This window comes from Parambassis ranga, chromosome 2 (genome assembly GCF_900634625.1).
Source record: "Parambassis ranga chromosome 2, fParRan2.1, whole genome shotgun sequence".
In the NCBI taxonomy this organism is placed as follows: Eukaryota; Metazoa; Chordata; class Actinopteri; family Ambassidae; genus Parambassis; species Parambassis ranga.
Window position 1 is genome coordinate 2,461,980 of NC_041023.1, and position 17,234 is coordinate 2,479,213.

General features: G+C 40.8%; 3 protein-coding genes across 9 annotated transcripts; 1 reads left to right on the forward strand and 2 right to left on the reverse strand.

Moving 5' to 3' along the window:
- Nucleotides 1-1,098: 1,098 nt before the first annotated feature.
- LOC114426111 (major histocompatibility complex class I-related gene protein-like) lies at nt 1,099-8,947 on the forward strand. 6 transcript variants are annotated; one of them, XM_028393292.1, is made up of 9 exons: nt 1,099-1,247; nt 1,420-1,683; nt 2,393-2,671; nt 2,821-3,053; nt 6,427-6,496; nt 6,574-6,681; nt 6,805-6,822; nt 6,924-6,969; nt 8,285-8,947. In XM_028393292.1, the coding sequence occupies exons 1-8, from the start codon at nt 1,121-1,123 to the stop codon at nt 6,938-6,940; spliced, it is 1,116 nt and encodes a 371-aa protein (XP_028249093.1). In that variant the 5' UTR covers nt 1,099-1,120; the 3' UTR covers nt 6,941-6,969; nt 8,285-8,947. The 6 variants fall into 6 exon arrangements, with proteins under 6 accessions (XP_028249093.1, XP_028249101.1, XP_028249084.1 ...); XM_028393300.1 differs by having other exon boundaries at nt 2,821-3,040; nt 6,414-6,496; XM_028393283.1 differs by having other exon boundaries at nt 2,821-3,017; nt 6,398-6,496.
- LOC114426160 (major histocompatibility complex class I-related gene protein-like) lies at nt 8,796-11,576 on the reverse strand. Its single transcript, XM_028393372.1, has 7 exons — nt 11,448-11,576; nt 11,009-11,272; nt 10,091-10,369; nt 9,639-9,938; nt 9,372-9,473; nt 9,165-9,182; nt 8,796-9,075 (listed from the first exon to the last, which is right to left on the reverse strand). The coding sequence occupies exons 1-7, from the start codon at nt 11,497-11,499 to the stop codon at nt 9,026-9,028; spliced, it is 1,065 nt and encodes a 354-aa protein (XP_028249173.1). The 5' UTR covers nt 11,500-11,576; the 3' UTR covers nt 8,796-9,025.
- Nucleotides 11,577-12,248: 672 nt separating this feature from the next.
- Nucleotides 12,249-15,787, reverse strand: LOC114426167 (major histocompatibility complex class I-related gene protein-like). Of its 2 annotated transcripts, none has more exons than XM_028393383.1 (7): nt 15,437-15,787; nt 14,995-15,258; nt 13,698-13,976; nt 13,279-13,575; nt 12,918-13,019; nt 12,742-12,759; nt 12,249-12,651 (listed from the first exon to the last, which is right to left on the reverse strand). In XM_028393383.1, the coding sequence occupies exons 1-7, from the start codon at nt 15,483-15,485 to the stop codon at nt 12,602-12,604; spliced, it is 1,059 nt and encodes a 352-aa protein (XP_028249184.1). In that variant the 5' UTR covers nt 15,486-15,787; the 3' UTR covers nt 12,249-12,601. The 2 variants fall into 2 exon arrangements, with proteins under 2 accessions (XP_028249184.1, XP_028249194.1); XM_028393393.1 differs by having other exon boundaries at nt 12,249-12,670.
- Between the last annotated feature and the right edge of the window lie 1,447 nt (nt 15,788-17,234).

Genomic DNA, 17,234 nt, shown 5'->3' on the forward strand with positions numbered 1-17,234 from the left:
CCTTAAGCCAAGAGCTGCTGAACAAAACTTTAATGTGCCTTGTATAATGACAATAAAGATTCTTGATTCTTGATGTCAATATTATCCACATACTGTAAAATTCAGCCAGTAAACTGTGATGTTACTGGTGTTTTCTGTCTTTGTTGAAGTTGTCAAATGTTTGTAAGAATACCTACTCTTAATGGACAGAGAGGAAATCCTTCCATCAGCTCAAAGGACAACAAGACATGTTTTGATCGGAGTTTTAAAAAATATGTTGCTCACTATTAAGAGAGAGATGGAGAGATAAAAGTACTTTGTTGTGTATATTTTTTTAACATTCTCAGGTTAAAACTGCAGCATCTAGAGTGTCAAATTCAGTGTATTAAGTGTTTTGGACTTCAGCAACAAGCAGAGGAAAACCGCTCTTAGATGCATGCTGTCTTCTATCCAATTGAAGAATAAAACCATTCTTGTCACTTTATTGATTATTTGTACATTTACTGATCATGCCAATGATGCTGCCTCTCTGAAAATGTTCCGCTGTGTGTTTCATTTACTCCAAAACAAACAGCAGTCCATCCATCAGTGGTGTGAGTTAGGATGTCTTTACCTCAGACCTACAATCTCTACACTGTCTTCCTGTCTGTCAGAGAATTGACTCTGACATGTTTGTTAGGACCTCCTCCGCTGGTCACCAGAACAGTTAGAACTAAACATGAGAAGTACAGTTTCTGTTCCATGTAGCCAAACCCCTGTCCCTCTGACCACTTTAAGTCTCAGCTAAACAGGCTCTGTAGTGGTTCAAACTAACTTCTAATTCCAAGGAGTACTTTGCTGCCATGCCTTGCTGTGCCAGCAGGTGTCACTAGTCTGCAATCACCAGAGTACTGCTCATCAAGACGGAGAGATGAATAAAAGATGTAGAACACAGAGTGTGAATAAAAGACACGGGGAGAGGCAAAGTAAGGTTATATGTATATACCTGTTTATTTTTACAGCCACCTTTTCTGTCTCATCGTCTCATTCACAGCCACAAACCTGCAGCGTAATGTCAGCACCTGCAGAGAGGGAGAGGCAGACTGACGTCATCCAGAATAAGGGCGTTTCTATGTCGTCTATCGGCGAGCTGCTGATACTTATGCAAGGCAGACATCCAGGAAGTGAAATGCAAGTTCGTCACAAGCGAAGTTTGTTTTCATCTAAAAACCAGAGTAAAATGAAGACTTTTCTTCTGTTTCTTCTGCTCTGTCACGTTTCATCAGCAGGTAAGACCACACTGCTCATAATCTGGAAGACTTCACACTGTTTGCTGCTCTGCGTCATAATAAACTCGTACTTTCACTTTTGACAGCTTAAATATGAATGTTATAAATTATCCAGTGAATGATGCGTTAATATTTCTTTTCACTTATATAATAACTATCATTTGTTCCACAGTCAAACACACACTGAGGTATTTCCTCACTGGATCCTCTGGAGTCTCAGCTTTCCCTGACTTCCTGTGTGTTTTGGAGGTTAATAACATTCAGGCAGCTTATTGTGACGCAGACATATTCGGACCCAAACAGGACTGGGGACAAACTGTGGCGGAACACGATCCAGATCAGGTGCACGTCTACCGGAATGAGTGCTACAATAAAAAACCTTTTCTGTTCAAAGAAATGATTTCCACTCTGAAACAGCGCTTCAACCAAACGGAAGGTGAGCTGCTTTCATTTTCTGTTGTTGCATCATATTTGGAGGCCAATCATAATGTGAAAAGGTGAAGATAAAGAAACAGATATTAGTTACACAATTGTAGAAAGTGGTCTATAAATTGTTTGACTATATAAAATACAATGGCAGTTTATATCTAATGAGGCAATCAGATAATCACAGGTAATTTATTATTCTTTTGGAGAAAGTCCAGATTTCTATTTTCTTCATGCACACTTGCTTTGTACAAATCAGTCCAAGTCATACATTTCTTATTAACGTAAACAAAGATGATTTTCTTTTTATGAATTAACACTGGTCAGATATAATACAACACATGCAATAAAACAGAATGCTAACAAAGGTGTGCACACTCAGGTTCACTTTGTGCCAAAACTATGTAATAAAAGATCTGTCCATGTTAATCATAAAAATGATTATTATGTATATAGGTCTTTCAAGGCACTCAAGGACACCAAACACTACACAGCACTAAAATAATAGATAAAACCTTAAAATCACAGTCCAGCTTGAAAAAAGTGAGTCTTCAGATTGAGATTAATATTCATGATGACATGAATTATCGCCACCATGCAGTGCACCATGGACAAATGCACAAAGACATGTTCTCTGCAGAAATGAAGTAGACTTGATGTGTTATACACTTCATAAAGTCATTGCTCTCTCTCTCTCTCTCTCTCTCTCTCTCTCTCAGGTGTCCACATTTTACAGTTGATGTCTGGCTGTGAACTGGATGACACCACAGGACAGGTCAGTGGTTTCCTGCAGTATGGTTATGATGGAGAAGACTTCATAGTCCTGGACCTGAACACACTGACATGGATCGCTCCAACACCAAAGGCTGTCATCACCAAACAGAGATGGGACACTGAGAGATTGAGAATAGAATACAATAAGAGGTTGTACACTGAGATCTGTCCTCAGTGGTTGAAGAAGTTTCTGCACTATGGAGAGAAAACTCTGCTGAGAACAGGTACAGACACAAGTCCTGACAGACCCAGTGGTTTGTTGTATCTTCACTGTGTTCAGTCAGACTGAAATCTTCTTTCTATGACACACATGGAGACATGTTTCTGCTGCTCCCTGTCCCTCCACTGTCTCCATCTTCTCTCCTCCCTCCAGATCCTCCCTCAGTGTCTCTCCTCCAGAAGACTCCCTCCTCTGCAGTCAGCTGCCACGCTACAGGTTTCTACCCTGACAGAGCCCTGATGTTCTGGAGCAAAGATGGAGAGGAGATTCATGAAGGTGTGGAGCACGGAGAGATGCTCCCCAACCATGATGGAACCTTCCAGATGAGTGTTGATCTGACTGTTTCATCAGTCCCAGAGGAGGACTGGAGGAAGTACCACTGTGTGTTTAGCTTTACAAGTGTTAAGTACAACATCACCATCAGACTGGATGAAGCCGTCATCAGAACTAACTATGGTAAGTAAGACTAAGTGTTTTTGTTTTGTGCTTGTTTATCAGTGGCTTAAGTTGTCACCATTGCAAACAGGTTGCAAAACAGGTTCTTTCGGTTTTAAACATCAAACTATTTATATAGCACCTTTCATACAAAACATTTGTCCACAAAGTGCTTTACAGAAGCATGTCACACACACCTTTTTATAATCTAAGTAAACAAATAATAGGAGCAGGATAAACACACACGGACCAAGGAAACATCGTCATAATTCATTTTACAGTTTCAGTGTGAGGAAACAAAACACGCTAAATAATCTATATAAATAGACTAAACACATAGAACACATATCAATTTAACCCTTTATTTGAATCTTCATCAACCCCAAAATATTCCTTCAGCTGTGACTTACTTGATAAACTATCATATCTGTCATATTAGAAGTGCAACATGGTATTTATTATTGTATTTTCAGCAGGTGCACAGTGAGCCCTGCAGTCTCATAACATAAATATTGTGCGTCTTATGCCATAAAACCTACAGGATTGATGCATTAAATGTATCAATCGTCTGAACTCTTTCCACACAGCTTTTGTTATGATGAGTTAAGACTGATGTTTTGTTTTGGTTCCAGTTTCTTCTTCAGTCAGCCATGGTGCTGTTGCTATTGGAGTTGTGCTCTTCTTCCTGGTTTTTCTGGCTGTCTGCATAACTGTATGGATACACAGAAGAAGGATCAGGTATGTTGTCAACCCACTGTTGCTGGCACTCGCCTAGAGTGAGTTAAAGAAAGCATTTGTGGATCCATGACCCACAGAGCACAGCTTCTGTTTGGAGCCTTTCATGAACTGCTCATCATCAACTCTTCATCTGTGTTTCAGGTTAATTCTGTGTCAATAAGAAATCAGTGAAGAACAGGAAGTGTCGACTGGAGGTTCTTAAGATTGTTACCTGTTTCTGGAAGACGTTACGCTGCTGATCAATGACAGTTTTTCAATAATAGTTGTCCAAGTAAAGGTTTACTAAAGGCTTACCCTATAAATGAGGAGGAGGAGGTGCACATATTTGAAGCAGAGGAGGAAGATTTGTTGCTTGTTTGTGTAAATATCTATTTTCTGAATGTATAACAGTATTAGTGGGCATGTACCTGCCCGTAGCATCATAACAGAGCTGGAGCTGTTTGGGTTTTTTTTAAGGTGCTTCTCCTCTCGTCTGATTGGTTCTTCTGTTTTGGTTAGAGGTTGTTAAACTCGCTCAGACTCTGGTGGACTGATGGTAATCTGATAAAACTCTAATGAACTGGATGAATGCAGCTCAGAGGATGACGTGTTTTAAACAGATTAAGAAAACATGTTGGTCAATGTCAACCAGAAGACAGATGTTATTTATACAAATACACTTTGTTATTTATATTTTTCCAGCATTGTCATGTTAAAAGTGAAATCCAGTGTGTTACATGAGCTGGTGTGTTCTGGACTTTGGCAGCAGACAAGCAGAGAACAGCAACAGGCAGGGACACTTGATGCATCAGGCTCCTGTTCAACATAAATACCTCAGATAACATCAGATGAGCAGAGGCAAGAACACAGCAGCTCACACAGATCACATGTGGAAGTTTTTAGGTGAATGTAAACCAGGAAACATCGTTACTGTATTATTAGTATAAAAAAACAAACAAAACAACCTGAAGTTTCGGCTCAGCTCCTCACATCTGTTCCGACTAAACAAGATGAAGGTGCTGATGGTGCTGCTCCTCTTCAGCCACTGTGCATCGGCAGGTAGGGGCACGATACATACAAATATTTTATTTCTACAGACATGCCAACATATTTATAGGACATTCATAGCCTGTGTTCAAGTTGAGGTGATGTCACCAAACACTCTCTTAAACTAAGTTTACAGGTCCATATTCTGAACTCCGTAATAATGATGATTTGTCTGACAAAGACACCGCATGACGTTTTACCTGATGATTTCCTCTGGAGTCCCAGATGTCCCTGAATATGCAGCTGCTGCAGTGATTGATGGAGTTATGGCAGCTTACTATGACAACAACATGAGGGCACCAGCACCCCGACAGGAGTGGTTCATAGACCTAATGGAGGATGATCCACAGCACTGGGAGAGGAACGTCCAGGACTGCATGCGCTATCAGCAGCTCTTCAAGGATCAAACTGACAGCTTCAAGCTGAGCTCAGACCAAACTGAAGGTGAGGTAATGTACAGCAGTGACGCCACATGTTTCCTGTGTGTGACGGGGCCATGGTTGGAGGGTAGTGGAGGTTCATTTAGATGCATTTGTTTCCTTTTTTGGATGACTTCAGTCTCTGCCTCCCTCTCCAGGTGCTGACATTAAGCAGCAGGTTTGGGGCTGTGAATGGGACAATGAGACAGAAAAGGTGGCTGGTCATCTACGGTATGGTTATAAAGGAGAAGACTTCCTCATATATGACCTGAAGACAGACACATGGATCGCTGCAAACCCACAGGCTGAGGTCACCAAGCAGAAGTGGGATGGGAATACAGCCAGCAATGCAATCTGCTGCAGTGGTCCAAACTTCATCATCAACGTTTGTCCCGTGTGGCTGAAGACATTTTTGAACTATGGGAAGAGTGTTCTGCTCAGAAAAGGTTGAAACACACAAACTATGTTTGCCTCTCTTCATGTCTTTATTTACACTGTATTGCTCATCTTTATTTCATCACTCTGGTGAATGCAGACTAGTGCCACCCGCTGGCATGGAAAGGCATGGCAGCTGTATTTATACAGCACAGTTTATTCATTTACAGAATGAAGACATAATTAGACACAGAAGTAGAAACAGATTTACAATCTAAAATTTAAAATCATGATGAAAACAGAGACGTGCAGGTGAAAGAGTTTGAACCATTACAGAGCCGTTTTCCTCAGACTTAAGTGTGGTCAGAGGGAGAGGATTTTGCTGCATGGAGCTGAAACACCACTTCATCATGTTTAGTTCTACCTGAATCTGATGGATTGTCATGTGACTGTGTGATTTCACAAACTTCATGAACATCCTCAAGAAGATTTTGTTAAACTGGGGGAAAACTCTCTCTCTCTCTCTCTCCTCCCTCCAGATCCTCCCTCAGTGTCTCTCCTCCAGAAGACTCCCTCCTCTGCAGTCAGCTGCCACGCTACAGGTTTCTACCCTGACAGAGCCCTGATGTTCTGGAGCAAAGATGGAGAGGAGATTCATGAAGGTGTGGAGCACGGAGAGATCCTCCCCAACCATGATGGAACCTTCCAGATGAGTGTTGATCTGACTGTTTCATCAGTTGAAGACTGGAGGAGGTACCACTGTGAGTTTCAGTTTGATGGTGCTGAGGACAGGATCATCACTGAGCTGGATGGAGCAGCGATCAGAACCAACAGCAGTAAGTTATTAAAAGAACAGTGAGGTCTGTGAATGAAATTCTGTTGTAGAAATGACTTCTGAATGTTCTGGTTTCAGTTCCTCCCTCAGAGTTTCCAGCTGGTGGCTTCATTGGAGTTGTTGTTGGACTGCTGCTGCTGCTGCTCTGCATGGCTGCACTGCTCCTCTGGAAGAAGAACAAAAATGGTGAATAAATAATAATCAAATCTGCTGTTTGACTTAAAGAGACTGATGTTCAGCTATTAGGAAATATGTGATGCACATAATTATCAGTTCATCATTTTTACAAGTGTAATCTCTGTATTTTAGGATTCAGAGCTGCAAGCAGTAAGTTTTCTCCCCATTAATACTGAAGCACATTGTTTTATTTGTTTACATGGTCATCAGTTCTTTCTTGTCTTCAATTATTTTATTTATTTTTTTTGTAGCTTCAGAATCTTCCTGATTTTCAGAAAAAAATCTGATCCCAACACTGTGAGTACTTTTTTTTTCTTTTTTTTTTTTTCGATAAGGTTCATTTGGTCTTCACCTATTTATGAACTATGATAGAATTCTTTTTAGTCAGACCTGTGTCTTGTGTTTTTACCTTGACATGTTTCGACTACTTCCTGCAGTCTTCCTCAGAAGTCACATGATGTTACGTGACGTGTCTGCCAGCTGATCTTATGCAGGTTGTGGCGCCATTCTCCCACTACTCCAGGTAGTGGGGGAACAGCGCCACCTGTAGTCCGGCTTCCTCATCGCTGTGTCCCAGGTGTGGGACAGCAGTCTGGTCTCCTCAGGACAGTGTTCCAGGTGTGGGACAGTGTAAAAGTTCCCTCGTCCCGGTTCATTGTCCTATTGGCCCGCTTCCTTATTTCGATGGCTTCCTTAATCCACCGTTTGAATTTGTTGTCCTCGTTTCCGATCACTTTTGCCCCATCCCAGTCCATAATGTGCCTTTCTCTTTTGCAATGATCCGAGATTGCTGATTTCAGGTTTTCTTGTTGTGCTTTCTGTTTTGTTGCCCTTGTGCTCATCCCAGCTGATTCCTTTTCACATTCTGTTTTATGTTCTTTTTTCCGTGTGCTGAATGATCTTCCTGTTTCACCGATGTATGTTTTATTGCAGGACAGGCAGGGTATTTCGTATATGACGTTGCATTTTTTGTCCGGTTCGATCTTGTCTTTTGGGTGCACCAGTAGTTGTGTTGTGAAAAGGAATCAGCTGGGATGAGCACAAGGGCAACAAAACAGAAAGCACAACAAGAAAACCTGAAATCAGCAATCTCGGATCATTGCAAAAGAGAAAGGCACATTATGGACTGGGATGGGGCAAAAGTGATCGGAAACGAGGACAACAAATTCAAACGGTGGATTAAGGAAGCCATCGAAATAAGGAAGCGGGCCAATAGGACAATGAACCGGGACGAGGGAACTTTTACACTGTCCCACACCTGGAACACTGTCCTGAGGAGACCAGACTGCTGTCCCACACCTGGGACACAGCGATGAGGAAGCCGGACTACAGGTGGCGCTGTTCCCCCACTACCTGGAGTAGTGGGAGAATGGCGCCACAACCTGCATAAGATCAGCTGGCAGACACGTCACGTAACATCATGTGACTTCTGAGGAAGACTGCAGGAAGTAGTCGAAACATGTCAAGGTAAAAACACAAGACACAGGTCTGACTAAAAAGAATTCTATCATAGTACTGTGAGTACTTCATTGTTGAACAGTAATTTCTATATCAATCTTCACACATTCAACATATTATATATGTTATAACATTTGTTAATGTGTCTTTACAGACTCCCAATGGAACTCATGCTGTCATCAATATTTTTCTACAGTGTACTTGATTCTGTAAATATGTCACCTCTGCTGAATAAATCATAATTATGAGAATGTAACACTTGTTTCTGACATGTGCTCCCTAGGTGTCACTTTTGTGCAGATCTCTGTCTCTCTCTCTCTTGTCATGTAAGTGTTTGCATGCAGGGGACGCTGCTTCCTTCTCTGAGTGTCTGTGCTTCTCTTGTGTCCTCTTTTGTGTAAGCATACATGTAAATAAATTGTGTATGTTTTACTTATCATCCAGCTGAATATATTGTTCAGTAGCACCAATGACAAAATGATAAAGACTTTGCTTCCTGTTGACACGTATTCCTGATAAATCTGGACATGAAGCGGCAGTTTAATCTGGCGTCTTTTCTAGTTTAAGTGACTTTATTGAATGAAAACAATACATACAGAGCAAAACATCTGACACTTGAATGTAACAATGATAATGACATTACATTCACCTGAACAAGGAGCAGATACTTTATCCTTTGATAATGTAAAACATGTGTTTGACAAACAGTAACTATAGTGAACAGTAACAGTAACATAAATAACATACTGTATTTGTGGTTTATATAATTTTAGCACCATTTTAAAATATTTGTTATTAAAAGTGATCATCTCATCAAGCTTGTGTTTCACATTAACCTGTTTGTTTAATTTGAGTGTTGTTAGTAATTCGTCTGTATTCTTTACAGCACATGGTGTCAGGTTGGTGGATTCAGGGTCTCAGAGAGCTCAGCGATGTTCTCAGGAGCTGAAAGAACAGAAACAAACTGTAAACACTGGAAACAGTCGGAAAAGTCATGAGCAGCTTGTTGCTAACAAAATAGAAGTTTGACTTACCAGAAGGAGGACGACAGTCTGAAACAGAGAAAAGATATTTCACATGAATATCTGTCATGAACCTAATCCATTCTTGTCTCTGCATTGTTTCTTCTCTTACAGTCATCACATTATAATATTACTATGACTGATTCTTCTTTGTAATCTGAATAAAATCATCAGCTCAAACATCAAAAGTACTCAAACGTCAAGTTAAAATGTTCTCACTTTTCCTCCTTTTGTGAACCATGCATCCAGATGTAACCATGACAACAAGGACCACACAAACCACTGCAGGGATGAGGAGGACAGTCAGAGTTCGAGGCTTCACTGTGGAACAAAGAATGAAACTACATTAAAGACACAACAGCTGACCTGTTCAGCTGACTTACTCCTCCTCCATGAGATGCAGGAGGAGCTCAGCCACTGTGGTGATGTCACTGATGCTCTGATCAATGGGGTGTGAAATGTACTTTGGTTAGAGCTCAGTCTCACCTCTGTTGGTTCTAATCAGGGTTTTGTCCAGCTCAGTGATGGTCCTGTTCTTGTCTTCAAACTGAAACACACAGTGGTACCTCCTCCAGTCCTCCTCTGGGACTGATGAAACATTCAGATCAACAGTCATCTGGAAGGTTCCATCATGGTTGGGGAGGATCTCTCCGTGCTCCACACCTTCATGAATCTCCTCTCCATCTTTGCTCCAGAACATCAGGGCTCTGTCAGGGTAGAAACCTGTAGCGTGGCAGCTGACTGCAGAGGAGGGAGTCTTCTGGAGGAGAGACACTGAGGGGGGATCTGCAGGGAGGAGAGAAGATGGAGACAGTGGAGGGACAGGGAGCAGCAGAGACATGTCTCCATGTGTGTCATTAAGAAGCTGATTTCAGACTGACTGCACTCATAACAGTAAAGATTCAACACACTGTGTCTCTCAGGACTTGTGTCTGTACCTGTTCTCAGCAGAGTTTTCTCTCCATAGTGCAGAAACCCCTTCAACCACTGAGGACACCTCCGAGTGAGGAGCACCTCATCAAAACGTATTCTCCCTCTATCAGTGTCCCATCTCTGTTTGGTGATGACAGCCTTTGGTGTCAGAGCGATCCACGTCAGATTGTTCAGGTCCAGTGTTATGAAGTCTTCTCCATCATAACCATACTGCAGGAAACCACTGACCTGTCCTGTGGTGTCGTCCAGTTCACAACCAGACATCAACTGTAAAATGTGGACACCTGAGAGAGAGAGAGAGAGAGAGAGAAACATGTTGTTATTAAGGTTCATGAATTGTATGAAATACAAATAAGACACTTCAATCACTTCTACAGTCACAGAACATCAATCTTATTTGTTCTTTTTCTGGACTTATGGTTCATTTTGGGTTTTTTTCTCCTATAAGTCTAAATCCAAAGCTAAACTTTGAACCTCTGAACACATCAGTCCACTCTACATTTGCCTCGATTTAACCTCTTGGACATGACTATGACCTGGATGAATGAGAGCACTCACAGATGCTTTTTTCTCCACATATTTCTGGCAACTTGAGCATATAAAAGAAAATCATGGGCGATATTTTTAATTACAGAAAAAAATTCATCTCTGTTTGAGATAATAGGAAAAGTTTGACTCCGATGCCCCATTAGTACAACAAATCAGATATGCATAAATGATCTCTGGAAGTAAAGAAGTATCATAAGTTTGAATCCAGTATTTCTATCAAGTAGATTACATTGTATTTCATATTTTACCACAGTTTCTAATCCTACCTTTTTAATGAATGCCTCTCTACATGTACTAAGGACAACAGATCACATGATCACATTTTCCTTGTGAGGCGTTTAAGTGCTTCCATAGTGAAAATAAACGCAGCTCACCTTCAGTTTGGTTGAAGCGCTGCTTCAGAGTAGAAATCGTTTTGTTGAAGAAACGAGTTTTATTTTCATTGCACTCATGACGGTACCACTCCACCTGATCGGGATCGTTTTCAGCAACAGTTTGTCCCCAGTCCTGTTTGGGTCCGAATATGTCTCCGCCACAATAACCTATTTGAATGTTATTTACTTCTATAACAGCCAGAAATGCAGGAAGAGCCGAGACTCCGGAGGATCCAGTGAGAATATACCTCAGAGTGTGATTCACTGTGGGACAAATGACGTTGATTGTGTCATTAATTAAATACGTCATTCACCGGATAAATGATTAACATTCACAGTTAAGCTGTCAACAGTGAGAGGATGAATCTATAGTGAGACTAAGACGCAGAGCAGCAGGCACTGTGAAGTCTTCCAGATTATGAGCAGTGTGTGTTCTCACCTGCAGATGAAGCGGGACAGAGCAGAAGAAGAAGCAGAAGAAAAGTCTTCATGTTACTCTGGTTTACACCTTTATGCAAACTTCTACTACTACCAACTGTCTACAGGAGGGGCAGGCGGCTTCCCGGATCTCTTGTTTTAACAGTGCTTCAGAATGTGAACACTAGAGGGCGCAAACAGACAAAAACACCTGTCTGACAAAAAGTGTGCAGTATTGCTGTAAAACCATAATAATACACAAGAGAGAAGTCAGATTTAAATTTGGTGCCAATGTAGGGCATACAATCTGCAGTGTGAGAGGAAGGGATGCAATTACAGTGTCTTTGCTGCATTTAATAGGGTTACAGGAGACTGTAGACACTTTATTACCTTACACATGTATACTAGATTAAACCAGTATATTGGATCGCTCATCATTTGTCTGACAGTGGAACGCCACCTGATGGTTTTTCTCTCAGACATCCATGATGCAGCTGCTGCAGATGTTGATTCAGACCTAATAAAAATGTTGCTGCATGTCTGCTGCCATGTCGAATTTGCAGATTACAGATCATAAAAATCAAGAAATAATGTTCTCATCATTTCCGATTTACATAACAAAACGTCTTCTTAAAAAAGTATTGTCCATATGAATTCATTCACTGTGATATATAACAGGTGTGTGCATTTTAATTTAAAGCAATACAATGTGTGCTTTGCCTTCACTGAAGTTATTGTCCTCCACTGTTAGAATACTGAATGCACAATAAGCTCATTTAAATAAACTCATTATAATCACAGATTACAGGTAAGAAAGTCACTCTTTGTAGAAAAAAACAAACATTGAGAGTTTATTATAAAGTGAAATATCAGAAAAACATGTTTACATACATTAAAAATATAACATCAGTGCTGCATGTAGTGTGCACATGTAATTCATGTTGTGGCCAAACAGTGGCTAAAATCAGTCATGTGCTTAAAAACAACCTTTCAGTCAGTTTCAGTTATATTTACCACTTGAACTTACAGTAGACAGTGTACTATGGACATACTATACAGGTAAAATACTGCAGAATATTCTATAAACAGACCCGTCCCCACTTTGGCCTGAAATGCTGTTTTATAACGGGAATGATAATAAACATCCTGAGTCGGCTTTTTGACCCGCACATGGTGTCAGGTTGGTGGATTCAGGGTCTCAGAGAGCTCAGCGATGCTCTCAGGAGCTGAAAGAACAGAAACGAACTGTAAACACAGAAGATCATGAGCAGCTTCTTAATGTAGATCAGTTAAAATAAAATAGAAGGTTGACTTACGAGATGGAGGACGCTTGTCTGAAACACAGAAAAGATATTTCAGTTACAGTTATAAACACATGAATATAAATTCATTCTTATCTCTGCATTATTTTTCCACAAACTTCATTTCAGCATCATCATATTATAATCATGTCATGACTGATTCTTCAAACGTTAAGTTAAAATGTTCTCACCTTTCCTCCTTTGGTAAACCATGTATCCAGATGCAGCCATGACAACAAGGCCCACACAAACCACTGCAGGGATGATGAGGACAGTCAGAGTTTGAGGCTTCACTGTGGAACAAAAGAAAGAAACTTCATTAAAGACACGAGAGCTGACCTGTTCAGCTGACTCACAGCCTCAGACTGCTACTTCTTCACTACAACAAAGGAGGAGCTCAGTGGTCACATTTTGACAGACACAGTGATGTCACCAATGATGAGGATCATCTTCTGGATGTCCATGAAACTCACTTCTACATGGAGAGTGATCACTGTGCTCCACTGCTGGAAACACAGACATGCAATCACATTCAGAAACTTCTGATCTCACCTCTGTTGGTTCTGATCGCTGCTTGATCCAGCTTGGTGATGATCCTGTCCTCAGTACCATCAAACTGAAACACACAGTGGTACCTCCTCCAGTCTTCAGCTGATGAAACAGTCAGATCAACACTCATCTGGAAGGTTCCATCATGGTTGGGGAGCATCTCTCCATGCTCCACACCTTCATGAATCTCCTCTCCATCTTTGCTCCAGAACATCAGGGCTCTGTCAGGGTAGAAACCTGTAGCGTGGCAGCTGACTGCAGAGGAGGGAGTCTTCTGGAGGAGAGACACTGAGGGACGATCTGGAGGGAGGAGAGAAGATGGAGACAGTGGAGGGACAGGGAGCAGCAGAAACATGTCTCCATGTGTGTCGTAGAAAGAAGCTGATTTCAGACTGACTGCACTGATAACAGTGTGTCTGTACCTGTTCTCAGCAGAGTTTTCTCTCCATATTGCAGAGTTGTCTTCAGCCACTGAGGACAGGTCTGAGCGATAAACCTCTCATTGTATTGATTTCTCCCTCTCTCAGTGTCCCATCTCTGTTTGGTGATGACAGCCTTTGGTGTTGGAGCGATCCACGTCAGTGTGTTCAGGTCCAGTGTTATGAAGTCTTCTCCATCATAACCATACTGCATGTAACCAGTGACCTGTCCTGTGGTGTCGTCCCATTTACAGCCAGACATGAACTGTAAAATGTGGACACCTGAGAGAGAGAGAGAGAGAGTTTAAGTCTTCTTGCTGTATTCCTGTGTGTTTTGCTTCCTCTTATGTTTCCCTCTCTGGTGATTACCTGCCCCACCCTGATTGTGTTTGCGCATGTCTTGTTTCCTAGGTTATTTCTGTCTTGTGCTCCATTTTGTCTGTGTCCGTGTGTACTAAGAGTTTCTCTGCGTTGCTCTGGTGATGCCTCCTTGCCTCTGCTCTGTGTGTCCCCTAAGGTTACTGTCTTCAGTTTTTCTGGTTAGTTTCCAGTTGTCCTATGACTGTTTTGTTGTACTTTGTGCCTATAGTTTGCCCTAGTTTGGATGCCCTTTGTCAACTGTAGTTTAAAGTAAAGTTTGCCTTGTGTCTGACTTTTGCCTCGTTGGGTCCATTTGAACACCTAAACTTTCCTGTATTATGTGCCTAGGTCTGTCTTAATCAAATTTTGATTTTTTTCGACAAAACATAATGTTTTAATGTATACAAATGCATAAAAAAGAAAATCATTTCGTTTTTTCATCTTCTTCAGGTGCCTCATTTGTACATCAAAGCAGATATGCATACAAAATATAAATTAAAATCTGGAAGTGAAGTCAGGGGAAATGAATGAGCCAGGATTATGAAATTGCTTCTTTTATAAACGGCACTCTTTCAACCCTTGAACTTTTTATGCCTTTGTATTTATATGTCAACACAGGTTCTAACGTAGCTTTTACAACACTGTAACCAGTGTTGGGCAAGTTACTTTCAAAATGTTATGTTATACATCATATAGTATTACTCGTTACTGTCATTTGAAAGTAATCAATTATATAACAATGTTACTGTCTCTGAATTGTACTGTTACTTTCATTTATGACACTTTAATAATAACCAGAGAAATTATTACAATTACATATATTTTTACATCTCTATTTTCTTGTAAATAATCTTATAAATATGCTGTAAATCTAGTATGTGCTTGATTATCGGTGCTGTAACTATGACATTTCAGCAGACAGGAAATAAACACAGCTCACCTTCACTTTGGTTGAAGCGCTGTTTCAGGCTGGAAATCATTTCTTTGAAGAAATAAGGTTTATCCTCATAACACCCATAACGGTACCACTGCACCTGCTCTGGATCTTTCTCCACAATAGTTTGTCCCCAGTCCTGTTTGGGTCCAAAAGTGTTGCCGCCACAATAAGCTACCTGAATGTCATTTACCATCATAACACCCATGAATTCAGGGAAAGCTGAGACTCCAGAGGATCCAGTGAGGAAATACCTCAGTGTGTGTTTGACTGTGGGACGAATGAGGTTTAAAAAAATAAGTATTAATACTTGTTTCACTGGATAATTTATTACATTCACATTTAAGCGGTCAAAGGTGAATGTACGAGTTTACAGTTCACAGTCAGATGATTTGACGCAGAGCAGCAAACTGTAAAGTCTTCCAGATTATGAGCAGTGTGGTCTTACCTGCTGATGAAGCGTGACAGAGCAGAAGAAACACGAGTAAAGTCTTCATGTTACACTTGTTAACATCAGATTATAGACCAAAAGTATCTTAGGCTTCTCAGGTGTCTGCTTCTGCTTCTTCTCTTCCTCTTCTCTGAGGTTTTCTGGCAGGTTGCTTTACTGCCACCTTCTGGACTTGTCACCCTGTAGCAGTGTAGCTTACATCTCATATATTCTGTTCAGTGTCTCTCAAAAACTTTACTATTATATATTATATACGAGTTTACACACACTCTTCTTCTTCCTCTTGAAGAGTCACCAAAGTGAGAGGGAGCAAAACAGCTCTGTTACTTTCTGTGCACCATGTCAGACTTTGACCTGCACACTGAGCATGCTCTGTTCTTGTGTTTGCTTTTCAGGTTGATAATGGCACACAATGACAAACAACTGGTTAAAATGACAAAAACATTAAAAGAAACTTTACTAAAAATCAACTGAACTAACACAAAGTATAATAATATATAATATATAATACTATATATATATATAATATAAACAAAGATTGTTTTGTGGAATTATGGATATGCTGGGAGAATACACAATGAAAAAAACAAACAGTGAAATGAGTCACACAGAAATTGAGCTGCACACCGAGCATGGCTGCCTCTTGGCTCAGTCCCAGTTTCTCTTGTTGTTCTTTGAAACAACAAAAAACCAGCTCAACCACCTGCTCATATGCACTAGCTTATTACAAATTAAAAACTATGTTAAAGATTAAACTTTAAGTCTTTCTCTAAACAACCATCAGAGATCAGATTACATCATCATCTGTCAGAGGTTTCTGTTTCTGACATGGAAGCTTGAAGAATGTGAGGGGTGTAGGAAACCAAAGCTACAGCTGACAGACACTACAGCTGTTTGTTTACATTCTCATCTGGAGGTGAAACTGGACACGATTGTGGCAAAGTGCCGGTGAGTGTACACGCAGCATGTTGGTGCTTCCAGGTCTTTGTTGTGTGAGTTTTTATTCAGACAGTCGAGGCTCTTGTTAAATTTGGATGAAGTCTTTAGACGGTATACCCTCTGTGTGGACCCGCATTACTGGACTCTATATGCCACCACAGAACCACCAGCTGTGTGGTGGAGCCATCACATTCCTGCACAAGAGGCGGAGTATGGCAGCAGACCCATCACACGTCATCCGCCTGAGAACCCTAACATACGACGTTTTCTAATGTTTGATTGAATAATCTCTGCACTTCTCTTTCAGCCACTAAAGTTCACTCACCAGTTCATCACAGACCTCTTTTTGCTGTGAAGGATCACTTCTGACTGAGCAGAGCCAAGCCAGAGTTTTCTGTTTACAAATATAACATTTATTTAATCTGGACATGTCCTTCGAATCAGTTCTTCGCACACTGTTTGCCCGTTTATTTATACTTCATTCATCCCAAGCTGGGAAATTTCACAATTTTATGTTGGGTTATTGTTTATTGATTAGTTTACTTTATTTAATTTATTACATAATTATTTATTATACAGAGTCCAGTTAGGCGGATCCACACAGAGGGTATTATCTTCGGATGTCCAAGACTTCCGCTCATCCAAACATAACAAGAGTCTCAATTGTCTGAATGAAAACTCACACAACAAAGAACTGGAAGCACCTACAGGCTGCGCGGATCCTACACCCACCAACACTTCACCATTTAATCGTGTCCAATAATGTCCAGATGAGGTCACGGGGATGTTATCAAACTGCTCTGCTGACTGTCACTTGTCGGTTTACCCCTCTACACCTCTGAAGTTTTTCAGGCGT